General features: G+C 39.5%; 1 protein-coding gene across 1 annotated transcript in view; it reads right to left on the bottom strand.

Moving 5' to 3' along the window:
• Window positions 1–14,156, bottom strand: part of LOC101173928 (lysine-specific demethylase 4B) — a 38,857-nt gene that overhangs the window by 23,167 nt on the left and 1,534 nt on the right. Inside the window, exons 2-6 of the mRNA XM_011473954.3 lie at window positions 6,938–7,366; window positions 6,633–6,808; window positions 5,780–5,894; window positions 5,165–5,358; window positions 876–925 (exon numbers count right to left, since the gene is read on the bottom strand). Of these exons, the coding sequence (XP_011472256.1) occupies window positions 876–925; window positions 5,165–5,358; window positions 5,780–5,894; window positions 6,633–6,808; window positions 6,938–7,339 (937 nt within the window). The 5' untranslated portion in view covers window positions 7,340–7,366. The remainder of the gene's footprint in view (window positions 1–875; window positions 926–5,164; window positions 5,359–5,779; window positions 5,895–6,632; window positions 6,809–6,937; window positions 7,367–14,156) is intronic.

The following is a 14,156-nucleotide window of genomic DNA, read 5'->3' as shown; positions in this document are numbered from 1 at the left end:
GTGTATTGAAATATCTGCATACCTGGATGGATCTGCCAGCCCTTTAAAAGGTGGAACCTCACAGAGGAACGGCTAGTTGGTTCCTATATGGTTATATCGAAATTGTTCTTTGAATTAGACAGCTCTCCATCTTTGCTCTGATCCTCTACCACAGTCTGAGCAACATATCACTGAAGTTAATTCCCCATCGATCAACAGAGCGAAGGGCAGGAAAGCAAGAGTTCACCAATGAACAAGGAGACGCATGATGGATAGGCATCACTTCTTTACATCTTATTTTTATTCCTCAGACAATGAAAACACCCCTCATGGAACCACATGAACAAATGCAAGAAGGCGCTAGCTCATATGCATCGAGCTTTGTCATCCATCTATCCTGAAATATTCAAGCTAGCATGCATTAATTCAGCACCTATAGGCAGAGCAGAGCATTCAGCACAGGCATTCATCATTGCAGAGTCTAGCTGCATTGAGCTTCACCATGACGGCTCCCCCCCCCCCCCCCCCCCCCCCTCGCCTTCTGCAGAACAGACTGTTGATGCTGCTGGCCCCACTTCAATCTGCCTGTCCTTCAAATTCATCATCCTCAACCTTCCTGATCTGCTCAGCACACATGACAGCACACATGGACTTCTTTAAGGTATCCCCCCCTACACAAACTTGTCGCATGCGTGTCTGCAGTTGGAAAACGTTTGAAGAATGTAGGACACCACAACACTTTATGCTCGGCTGCTTCATTTATTCACAATGGTGAGGCAAGTTATTCTGTTTGACTAATCTACTACGAAATGACAAAAAGTGTGTGCCTAATGAAATAGTTAACCTTTTCACTGAACACTAATTGTTGCAAGAGCAAAAACAAAGCAAAAACTCACCTTGTGCCAATCTCTCCAACCTTTTGCCGTGCTCTGGAGGGACGGTGTACCTGTAGAAACAAGATGAAAAGATCATCCACTGCTTTGAAAAAAAAACTGGGGATTTTAAGGCATCCGTTCCATTTTCGTCAGTGTTTCTATCTCAAATTTGGCAATTTTCTCTAGATTGAGAAAATATATATAAATGATAGTAAGCTTGAATTCCTGAGTATTTTTTTATTGTGAATCAGGAGCAGATGGTAACGGTGATTATCGGTGATGTAGAAAATCCAAGAGCGGACCACAAGCTCCCTGCTCTGCTCCATTCTGATGCGTCCACTTGCAGACAAATAGATCCATGTACGCCTTCCTTTTTCCTTGTCTAAGCTGGCATCCGGCTCCAAACTGTACCGCTGGATAGATCCAGTATTGCCCATCATTTTTGTTAGGTTGGTGGTGTGAAGGGCTATAAGCTAGCGGGCTAGCGTGTGAACAGATTGCCAAGTTATGGGTGAGACGAAGAGGAGGCGGGCTTACTACGCACCCACAGTTGTACCCACAATTCAGAGGTGAATTTCTAATGAACTACTGCTGCTCTGTAAAAATGGTGCCCTAGAAAATGACAGTTATTTTTTAATTTGAGCTAAAATCATACTTAAAAGAGCACTGGGAATGTTTTTAAAATAGCTCAACAGATTTTCGGAGGGAGACTTTAACACTAACAGTGCTGTTTCTTGTTTGCACACACAAAAAAAAAAGGAAAACAAGAGGACAATCATTTCATGAGGACCTGACTTCATCCATCTCTTGGTGTGCTTAATGAGTCTATTAGTGAAATACTTCAAACAAGTAACGGTTTGTTTTTAAGGAGAAGGGAAAGGAGAGGAGAGAGCGATGTAGCAGACAAGAAGACTGAAGGGCAGCAGCAGGAGAAATGACTCTTCTGGGAGTGCTGGGCTGTTTCTCAGTCCTCAGCACTTACTGGTTTAGAAAAGGAAATTATCTGTGATGTAGCCATCAAACTCCCCCACTATAAAAAAAAATGCTTGTACTCATGTTTGCTGTCTGAAAGATGATATTCCTGTCAATATGTGAAGAATGGTAACACAAGGCTTGCTAATCTTAACATGATATACTAAATTCTCATAACATTTTATTTTTCTGTAAAAGGTCAATAGAAAAAATATATATTAAGATGAATTTATCTATTCTTCTTCTTGCTCCCTGTCCTCTCTGACAATCTTGTTCCACTAGTTTTAAACAAGGTAGATGGAGTAAAGCAAAAAGCATTTTCCAAAATGTAAGATGGTACGCTTACAGGGCATTTAATTTAGAAAACTAAGTAGCAGACTGTCAGTAAGCTGCACTCAAACTGTTTCAAATGTGAAGATATTAACATATTTCTTATTACTGAAATGATTTCGTCTGGGTTGTGTAGCCCAACAGAGACTTTAGGCAATGATCTATGGTCAGAACAAACCCCGCATCTCTCACTTCCTGCTGATCCACACGAGCTTGTGAAACAAACTGAGGAGAAAATGAGGGAATGAGATATGACAGGGACCGAGGGGGAAAAGAATTAAAGTAGAAGTCCGTTTTTGATCAAACTTGGGAAAAGAATCCATGGAGCCACACTGCCTCCTGTAGGCTAAAGCTTAGACCTTCAGAGTGCCACTCTGCTCACAGGTTTAATTACATTTCCAGACTTTCCAGCCATCAGCTTAATGTCTCTGCATCTTCGGTGCGAAAACTGGATTTGACAGAATCCTTTGAGATGAACCTATCAAGTGTTGCAACCAGCCTGAAGAAAGCAGTTGCATTTTGCCTTCTTTGTGTGAAAACATTTGATTTCTGCCTACCTGTGCACACCAGGTAATGAGTAAGACAAAAATCAGACAAAACGATAGGATCAGAATCATCACTTGCTCTGTGGCTGCAGGACAAAAGGCTATGAAAAGTAATAACCTACGACTGCCGGGAGATCCCATTATCCGTCAGACTTAACTGGAAACTTTGCATTTATTTCAAATATAACTCGGCCTTGGGCGATGCTTTTTCATTATCAGCCACTCGTTGCATTTACCCAACAGGCATAATCAAGTAGTGCCAATGTGCCCACATAAAACACTTAGACCTAAGCCCTGCCTAATTTCCTTTTTTTATCCATCAAAGCATACAAAGGGACCCGTTTCTCCTGCAAGCTAAGATTTAGCGCTGGGCTGTTATCGATGATGGAGTAACTCTCTTCTGTAATAGATTATATGTTGTGGACACTTAACAGCCTACCATTATAACGAGAAGCTTGTTTTAGTTTAATATCAATGCGACACAACGCACATATGTTACATAAAGCTCATATCTGCAGCAGCCACATCAGATAAACCAGAGTTTAGGTAAAGTCTCCTTGTTCAATCAAAACAGCAACCTTGAACTTTCTGAATCAGCCTTGATTAATTAAGTAGAAAATAAAGTTCTCCAAATGAATAACGAGACTCCTAACCATTGTGTAACCACTGAAGGTGCACAAATTTCAGAGAACCGCACTTCAGGGAGCATCCATTTGGTGCTCTGTTCCATCGAAACTAAACAAACTAAACATTATCTGCCATTCACCATGAGCACTCCTGTTTTTCTCTTCCTAAAACAACTGTTACCATGGCAGCCACACGCAAGTCAATCTGGCAGCATACTGAGCGCCTCACAAACACAACACACCGACGACTTCAGCTTTTACTCATCTCTGGAGAGGTGCGGGATTTAGTTGGGATGGGACAAGATTCCAAAAAGCTCCTATTTAGATTCAACCCCAACAAAGCTGTAACATCAGCTAAAAAAAGAGATAAAACATTAAAAACATATTCTAAGATCAAATCTGCAGAGGAAATAAAGATTGTATTTTCCATTTCTATCAAACAGCAGAAACTACACATTTGAGGCTAGAATTTGGTTTAAAACAAGAAAAAAATCTACGGGAGCTCTGAAGGCACTTTCACTCATTATCAATATTTTGTCAAAGCCCACAACACCTCACCCAGAAACCAATCTGTAGTACAAAAATACAATTAATATGCAGATGCTCCTGCTGTCCTTCCCACCCTCTGGGAACTGTCAAAGGAGAACGGTTCAAAACCGCTGGACTACAAAGGTTGTTGTGAACTGATGGATCTATAATACCCTCCTCTGCCATGAAAGCACAGCTGGGCGACTGTTCAAAACATCCTTTTCAATTCTCTTACACTCCCCTTATCCCTACCTTGCACTCGCATGCTCAGAGTTCATCCTTCATGTGACAGCAGATCTAATGTTGTGTTGGGGGTAAGCGTGATTGGGAATGTGAAAGACTGACAGAGGGGTAAAGAAGGGGAAATACAGCAAACCAAAGCTGCTATTCTCTGCACATCCACCAAAGTGAGTGTGTGGGGGGAAATGTCTGGCTATGATGGGAACTGACTTTGATGGAGGCAGAGTTGCTTTGGGAATAGACCTAATTTCACAAACCGTTGCACTACGAGTGAAACAAGAGAGTGTGTGTTTTAAAGGAGTATGGCCCGTTTAAGAGCCTGTAATTATCTCATCCCACAAAAGTTTAAGAATAATAATAAAAAACAAGTAAAATAGACAAAAAGGACGGGGGGGGGCTCCCAAAGGGGGAGAGTATATAACACAACAATATTTGCAGTGACACGTTTACATGCATTTTAAAAAGCAGGCTTGCGTAGTAAAAATGTTTTTCTTTACTCTGTAAGAGCATCGGTTTCTCCATCTCACGTTACTACAATTCTCCATTTCTGGAGAAAAATGATAGGGAAATTTGAAATGCAACTGTCCGCATTTTCATTTTGTATTTATGTGTGCTCCCTACAATCTTCCCTCGCCCTCTCCTTCTCCATGCTGTTTTCAATCCTTTGCACTGCAGGTGGCCAGTAGAGCTGATCCAGTTCCGCGATTTCCACCTTTAAGTCCAGATGTGCGTGTTTGGTTGTTTTGGAGGTTCTCTTCCGTGTTTCTTTTATTTTCACAGTATCACTAGTCTGTCCTGTTAACGTCCTGATGTGGCTCAAACCTCAAACTGCCATCAACATACAAATGTTCAAAAAACCTGCTCTTATTTTGTAGTATGGCTCCAAAAATGCTCTTCCATGAGCAGCTCAGATGAACACGTGCTGCCTCATCATTGCAATGATTGCAATAATCTTAATCGCCCTTGACTGATGTAAGAAATATACCTTTTGTGTTCCATCTCAGTGCAATTATATAAAAAGGGACCGCATATTGTAATAAGTAAACAAAACACAAAATAAGTGACTCACCAGGACTTTGGTTGTCCAAAGTGCAGATAGTTGATACTGTAGAGGTCCATGTCCTCAGTGTGCCATGCAAAGGTGGTTTTCCACATGCCAAAATACAAATATGGGGTATTGACCCCCTCGATGACGATGCCACACTCCTGCTCCACCATATCCAGCAGAGTGTTGAGGTGGCCAATATTCCACTCTTGGATGTCCTGAAATATGTTATTGACATGAATAAAAATCCACTCAACGTACTTGTATTATTACATTACTCCTTTTTTTTTTTTTGCATCAGATTAGTGAAAATGTTACCAAGTACAGATGAAATATTTTTGATGAAAGCTTGAAAGTCTAATTATAAAATGAGGGTCTAAGGTTTTAATATGCTGTATAGTATATTTACGATCGAATCATACTCCAATAAAACAAATATAACAGAAGTATGTTGGAAAAAATACAAGCTGAAGTTACAATGGTAATTCAAAGAGTAAAATGACCTCATTCTACCTTTAACTTAGTTTAAACAGTTTGCAGCACCATAAAATCCCATCATTGAAAAATTAAAAAATCAGATAATCTTTAAGTTAGCATGGAAAAATTAAAATGATTCATGTTTACTCCTGCAATTCTCACCTCATCATATATGGATCCACCAACATCCGCGCCATATATGGGCGACACGAATGTCAGGTTCTTCCAGTACTTCCTCTCCAGGTCATCGAAGTCTTTGTGACGTGGCGTGCAATACCTAAACAAACAAGGCCAATTATTGAGACAGCTACTCAGAAACCAGCACTTTAACCAGAAATATAATAGTCTCTTTTGAAAATGTATAAAGGTATTTTCACAACAAATGTCTCATTTACTCAAGGAAACTTCACAATGGTTATTTAGGTAATTCTTCATTAAATGAATTCTGATTGTAAATTACTATCAAATGTCCATCAAAAAATGTAAAATAAAGGTTAAGTTACTCCCATTTTTTGTTCAATATTATTGAAAATACGTGTAGCCACTAGATGGCAGAAATACGTTTTCAATAAAGATCTACAAGTTAAACTAAATCTGAGATTGCATTATTGCTTTGAAATTAAACTGAAAAGCAAATTAGGATCAATCTTCCTTAATCCACAAATTCATTTTATAAAATGTGATGTTGTGTTCTCTCATAATGTAATAAAGCTTCCATTGTTCTCGCTTCCCTTTAATTTTTTGTTCCCGTTTTGAAGAGTTTATGAAGTTCATTGTGTGGAATATGCAAAGTGTAACAAAATTAAAGGTTGACAGATTTCTAATAAAATCATTAAAGGCAAAAGATTTTTGCTTTAGACCAGCAAGTCTTTAACATGAAGGTAGAGATTAAATTGATCAGATATCTTTTGAGGGCTTTAGTGGTCTCTGTTACCTTTGAATGAATAATGAATACATAGACAATAAACGAAAGCAATCGTTGATCAATGGAGCAACAGAGTTAGGAGTATCTTACTTCTTGCTGTTGGCCAGCTTGCGGAATTCTCCAACAGACATGGATTTCTTCTGAATGTTGTACTGAGTGAACAGGCCTGATTGACCAGTCACAACCTGCATGATGGGGGCTGGTATCACCATGTCTTCAATGGTGTCATAAGACTTTCTTGGCTTCCAGCCTTCTGGAGGAATCACCTGGAGTCAACCAAAGGAGACGTAAAATAAAAATATCAGAATCTTTTTTGAGTGCATGTGATTGGGATTATTGATCAATGGAGTTTTACATTACAGGTACATCATTATATGTTGTGGTTTTCTCCTTACTTTTGCCAGGCCAGCACGATGAGCTCCTTGACTCTCCATGTAGACAATATATTTGGCAAAGTCTTTAAACTCTTCCATTGTGGGCCGGAAAGTCATGATTTTACAGCTGGGGTTCTTGGCAGTGAAGGCTGGCTGGGGCTGCTGTGTAGGTGCCAACAAAGGGGGTGTGGGGGTCTCAGACATAGAAACCGGTTCTGGAGGTATCGCTGGGTCTGCAGACTGAGCCAGGGGAGGCTGTACGTTGTCCTTTGAGGTCTTTGTGGTATCGGGGGTTTGAGCACCTGCTGGTTGCTGAACAGGAACATGGTCTTGAGCTAAAACTGCACCAAATGCAGGAGGAGGGGGTTGGGCTGGGAGAGGGTCAGGGGGCGACATCATATCCATGGGCATGTCGGTCGCCATTGAGCATTTGACAGATTGCAGGTAAGCCTACAGTGGACAAGATATAGTCAATCAGAAAATATTCCACTTTTTCACATTTAACACATTCAAACTAAATAAACATACCTAAAGCCACAGGGTAGAGGGCTGCATTGGGATTGGGTCCCGCCGGGTCCCGCGGGACCCAACCCAAATCTCGCGGGATTGGGCGGTTTGAATTGTGCTGCGGGCGGGAGCGGGCGGCAAAAAATAAACCCCGCGGGATCAGTGCTGCCATGAATATCTCATGAATATATATTAGCGGACTACGTTAGGCTGAGCGGCTGTTGGATTCTTAGGTACTGAAGCTCCGTGAAGGCATCAGGTAGAGACGCCCAATGGCCTCTGTCATCTAACCTGTTGTTGGGGGTGCGCCCCGCCCCGCCTCTTACTAAGAGCGCGCTTCAGGCCGTCTGTCTGCGCGCGCACACACGCACACTTTTAACCGAACAGGATTTGTGAAAATATATTTAATAATTAAGTTGCACATTACACAAAAGAGGAATGCATCAAAAGATGAGGCTGGAGGAGGGACATGAATCTCTTTAGTAATAATATCAATACAAATACGTGTTTTTTTCCTGCGGGACGGGAGACGATACAAAATCAATGCATCTCTATTACTGTGCGGGACTAAATTCTATGAGTTTTGCGGGTGCGGGCGGGAGTGGACATACATATTGCGGGAGCGGGCGGGAGTGTAACGCATACGTTGCGGGAGCGGGCGGGATTGGTCAAAAATTCAGCGGGCGCGGGCGGGAGAGGGATAAAGAAAATAGTCCCGCGCAGGGCTCTACCACAGGGCACTTTTCAAAATGACATTGGGTTTTGAGTCATTGAATCTGTTGTTCACAGACAAAAGTATGAATTCGATGCAACTCTCTACCAAAGTAAACAAAGTAAAAGGTATAGAAATAAAATGTACAGCACAAAGATGAGTAAAATAGACAACCTTCAGCTTGAAGGCTGAGCTAGACCTCTGTCTGGATGAGGAAAATATTCTGACACGAATTTAAAAAAGGAATAAATGGACATGATAATTGTAGGTGAACATAGACGAGAGATCAGGGGCTAAAACAGTCTGAAAACACTAATGCGGATTACTTTCTTGGACACAGGTGTTAAAAACTCTTGTCAACGTCTTCCTACACAGCTATACAGAACAATAAGGTTCAGACAGCAACAGAACAACTCTTTTGATCAGTGTTTACTTGTTCAAAATTAGGGCTGCACGATATGAGGAAAACTTGCAATATGCGATATTGGTGATTAATATTGTGATAACGATATAATTTGCGGTATATAAACAAATAGCAAAACAACCAAAAACATCGTTACAATTTCGCTGCAACAGTTTAAAAAATTATACTCCAAATGACCCTTGTCGACGTAGGAGGCAAACATCAAACATAAAAGGGCTCATCTGATTGATCAACAACGTAAACGGGTTTTTCCGATTGGTTTAATGTATAAAGGGATTTATTTCATTTGTACAATATTTCAAGCTGCCATGAGTTTGCTTTAGCACATTTAAGGTAACCATTTATTGCGATTTTCTCTGTCTTTTGCGGTATGCATATTGCACATCTTGATGTCGCGATAACGATACATTTGCGGTTTATTCTGCAGGCCTATTCAAAATGGAACCGTCAAACATTTTCTTGCCTCAGTTTTGACAGTATTACAGAAATAGAGGTTTATCATGGAAGTGCGCAAAAGAACAACATGTCCAAACCTAATTGATAATTTTTGAACAAGATTTATTGTACCAGCAACAATTCTTATATTGGAAAAGATCTATACCAAAAGTCAAATTGTTCTGAATTTCCTTAGTTGCTTGTTTGGGACACAAAGATCCAGTGAATGCTGTTATTTTGGCTCTTTTTTTTCAACTGCCCAAAAGAGTATCTGCAAATTAGCTTAGTTTGTAGGAAAAGTCAATGCCTTGGAACTAAAACCAAACTCAAGCCTGTTAAAGTACAAGTGTCATTAATTATTTTTGCAGATTCCAAGAGAAAGATGGCAGACACTAATAATCAAATCTACTTTGGTTTGAACTACTGGGAGGTAAATTATCGGTTTCTGCAATAAACTTGCTCCATACATGGGCTTAAATGACCAAAAGACTAGAGCAAGGAGCCATTGCAGTCCATGTACAAAAAATATTAAACAACAACACCCAAGCGTTTTGCAAGGATACATTGCTTTTTTGTTGGGATCCCTTAGAAGCTGTAGTGCAAGAAGAAACAGATTGGGTAAGTCACACTCCGCTAACCACTGGTAAAACAACTTCCACTGTTGAAGCAGCAAACTGAAACCGTCTAAGCAGTCAGAGTTGCAGCAGCACAGCTATCAAATAGATTTTTTACATTTCTTCCTAATGAATACAATCACTACTCTGAAAAAATGTGATTGACAGAATGTCATGAAGTTTTTTCCTAAATATATTCAGAATGGTGACACCAGGTCCATGTCTGTACTTGCAATGTGTGTAGCCACTTAGTAAACTTTGTTAAATAGTTTCTGAGGACACTTGTAGCAAATGTTAAAGTGTCCTTCCAGCACATCTTGGTGTTCCCGAAAAACCAGGAATGTAGATTACAAAGCTACTACCTTGCCAGACTTGTCAGTGAAGCTGATGTAGAATGGAACTGTGTTTTAGTGAAAGTAAATGACAATAATAAAAAGGCTAGATCTTCAGGAGAAGAATGCAGGTCTACATGGTCAACCTTTACCTTCCACTTAACCACCTAACCTGTAATCTATCAGTGACATTTGTGAGATAGGATCATTCTAGCTGCATGTCTTTAGAATTTACATTTATTTCAGTTTGTTGCAATCAAGTTTAAATTGTATACTTTCACATGGACAGTACGGCTGAGGATTTCCAGTTATCCAGGTCACAAAATGGAATTCTGCTCTTCAAGGCAACTGGAAAATGGATCTAAAAGAGGTTTTACAGCTCAGCCAAGAACAGAAGAAGCTACTCTTCTAGGTAAACCTGTTAATGTAGAGTTGCCCTGAAGAACACAATCCTGTGTTGACATAGAAAGATGGATCTCGAAAGTTTTCAGTTGGCAAATTATTTATTTATGCCTCAATTGACTGAGTTCCTCAGATCCCAACACCAACAGCTTAATCTAGAAGCAGCTAAATCCTTGTAGAGGACGTCTGCAAAAGCTATATTGCATAGATCACACATCTGCAGGACATCAAAACTATGACCTGCCTAGATACACTCCTAACAGTAACAATAATCAGTGAGTCGATTTTGTATTCCCATCTAGATCAATCCAAAAAAATCATCCAACTAGATCAATCTGTCTGAGGAAAATTGTTAATCTAATTCAATTCAGTTCAATTTTATTTATATAGCCCAATATTTACAACAATAGTCATCTCAATGGGCTTCATACCGGTAATTGTGTCATAAACTTGAGTCATAATGAACATAAAGTCATAGAATTAAATAGCTGATTGCTAAACTAATCTAAACTAAACTGACTAAACTCAACTGAGCATCTCTGCCCTTAGACCCTCATTCTAATCAAACTATACCATTAACGAAGCTGTTTCAAAATTAAATGATTCAATAATTGATCAAAATACCATTTCAATTGAGACAAGGTAGGTTTATTTTAGTATAATTTAAAAACGAGCAAGTGCATCACAGCAGACAACACGTGATGGCAGCAAAGATGATCAAACCATTATTACAATCCAATATGTGGAAACACTTTGGATTTTGCAAAGACGTGACCATACAGTGTGGCAGAATGTTCTAATAAACTTCCATTTGCTTTATTTTGATTTGGAAAAACAACAGTGGGCTGGACTTTATCAAACTAAAATGTGAATGGATTTGCCATTAATTCTTGCTTACTTGTTTGTTTGTACACATATTTAATTTACACTCGATCATTGAGAAATACAAGGAAACTGGAAAACGTCGCCTGCAACCTGGTATTTATTTCTCAGTCACACTGGTTGAAGTTTTGGCTAAAGATTTCCAGGATGGATTTTAGGTCAGAGAATCAGCTCGTTCAAAATGAACAAAAATCAATCATGAATGGTATAAACAAACCACAAATTCTGATATGAACTGAGTTTTTAAACCGATTGTTACACCCTTACTCGTAACTTTAGTACCTTTATAACAGGTTTATGATTTGTAGGTGACAACCAGCCTCTCTGGAAACAGTAATGGTACTTCAAATAAAAAATTGGAAAACTGTCCATGTAACATACCTGCTGCGATAGAAAATCTATTAATTGTATTATACAAACCAGAAAAAATGCTATTAACAGGTATAAAAAATGCTTTGAGATTTTGTAATCCATTGGTGTGGTTCATTTAGATTCCTTCATGTTATCTTTGAATCTAGGCTTTGAAAGGAATTTCACAGGAAAAATTTTTTTAGCCACAAAGCTACTTGAAAATCTTTATTCATTAAACTTTTGCATTCCTTTTTAGGGTTTATTTGTGAACTGGCTAGTCAAGCATGCGGAGGCTGCAAGTTACACGAAATGAAACTTTGAAATTCCTTTTTAGGAGCCCAGACTAGCCTTGGCCGTCTATTTACTTTTGAGCATGTCTATTTATTTTTACCTTACTATGTATCAATTCTTTCAGCACAACCTTATCTTTGTAATGTTACATTTTATTTGGCATTTTTTATCATGTTTAAAAAACCTTTTAATAACTTAAGATCCAAATGTGTGAGTTCAAAAAAAAAAAAAAAAAAATTTAGAAAGTATTCCAATAATGTAAATGCAACCTTTTATATTCAAATCAGCAAATCAGCAGACGGTTCAGTTTCAGTTGAACACACATGTCGACATCACAAGAATATTCAAATATTGGCCAACAACATAGCTAAACACCACTTTTTACATTAAATAGAAGCACTGTTTCAGCCATTTTTAAAAACTACCATTTATATTCACAATGGGATTCCACACAAATGATTTGTGCCATTCCAAAAAGCAATTTTTGTCCTGCTGCGGCCAAATTACAGGCGTGACACTTCCAGCTGTTTTGTGTACTTCCTGATTTCAGTCTGACTTTGTTGGAGTTCTTGTCAGCATCTGTCACAATGGGCACAGGAATGTGTCCAGCCCTTCTGCTCTGAGGAACACCTCTCTTGTCCACACCGCAAAGCTGACACACTATTTCTACTAAAAGGTCTGCTTAGCAATGCCCGTTTCACACAAATTCTCTCTAAACACGAAAAACATCTGATATCGCCTCTTGTAAGACTACTACCACTATCTTATCCATATTGCTTATCTCACAAATTCTGCTATTATACGCACAAACGACAACGAATAAATTAATGTCAATTAATGGAAAAAGAATACCTAAGTGACTTGGTGGTAAAACATAAGTAAAACCACAAGTGGTATTTAATTTAAACCCCCACTTTTAAAAAAATCAACTGAAATGGACAGTGAGCTCATCTTTAAATGGCCAGAAATAACCTTTAAATTTGGTGAAAAGATTTGGATTCTTCCACCGTGCTTCCACGGGTTAAAGGAGCCTAAAATAGTGCTGTGCAGGAGAATTATGTCATTGTTTGGGTTAAAACACTGATTTTCTATGTGATAACTCCTTATAATAAAGTTACAATGCCCCTCCCCACACTATATCAGATAACATGTTTTCCCATTATCAATTACTCATAAAATAAACAAGGAGCCTGTCAAATTGGCTGATAAGAGGCTAACAAAACAAAAACAGCTAAGCTAAGTCGGAGCTAAAGTAGGCTAACTGGCAGCTGATTGTTGCGGCAGTAAAAAAATAAATAAAAAAAGGGGGGATCAGAATACCCAACTTTCTTTTTCTGCTTTTTCTTTCTTTTTAACCATCGCTATGGTCTGCTGCCAGTTAACCTACTTTAGCTCCGGGTTAGCTTTCTGTTTTTTTGTTTTTTTTCTTTTCCGTTTTTTTTAACCCTCTAAATCCCTTTCAGGTGTCAGAGTGCTGCTGGAGCCTGTCCTGGCTACTATTGGGCTACGGCAGGGTACATCTGGACATGTCCAGGGGCTGGAGCGAATGAGTGAGCGCGCCCACCTGTACCGGGAATAAACTGGCCAGCATAACAGGGATCCCACCGCAGGTTAAGAGGGGATCCCTCTGCTGCCTGCTTGGGGTTTTTTGTTACTTTGTTTGATCATTCTCTTACTATCATATTTTTTATGATGAACGAGGGATATCTGCTGCTCTTTCTCCCCACCACTTACAGATCCGGTGCATTGTTTATACGATCAGCTGTTGTTGCCAGACAACAAAAAAATGCGACAGGACATCGTTGGGTGTGTCCGAATTCTAGGGTTGCATCCTTCAATGGGCGCGGCCGGGTTCTTTGTCGAGCGGGTAGGCCAAATGTTAACTGCTGTGAATTTGGACGAGGACAGTCTTTAGATAATTCCAGCCGTAACATTTGCGTATTTCCTGTCTCCTAGCAACCATGAGTCCCGAAAAGAGACGTGAAGTGAACCTGGCATGGAGTTTAAAATATTCCTGGCTTATTTGATCCAACTTTAAATCTTGGGGGTGTAATAATAAAAAGTAAATAAAAGGTGTAATTATCTTCAAATCCGGGTCCCACTTCACAGTCCGTTATTGTTGTCAGAAAATCTCTGGGTTGGACCGCAATGCATCTTGGGATTTGGAGAGCATAGAAAGCTACACCAGACCAATCCTTGAAATTGGGAAAAAGAAGGCTGTATTCGTTGGCCGCATTTGAAGGAGTCGTTGAATTTGGACAGCAATTGTCGCTGCGCTGTGACTCAAGCA

Source organism: Oryzias latipes, chromosome 4, assembly GCF_002234675.1.
Source record: "Oryzias latipes chromosome 4, ASM223467v1".
Classification (NCBI taxonomy): Eukaryota; Metazoa; Chordata; class Actinopteri; order Beloniformes; family Adrianichthyidae; genus Oryzias; species Oryzias latipes.
The sequence above is the reverse complement of the archived record's forward strand: the minus strand, read 5'-3'. Positions and strand labels throughout refer to the sequence as shown.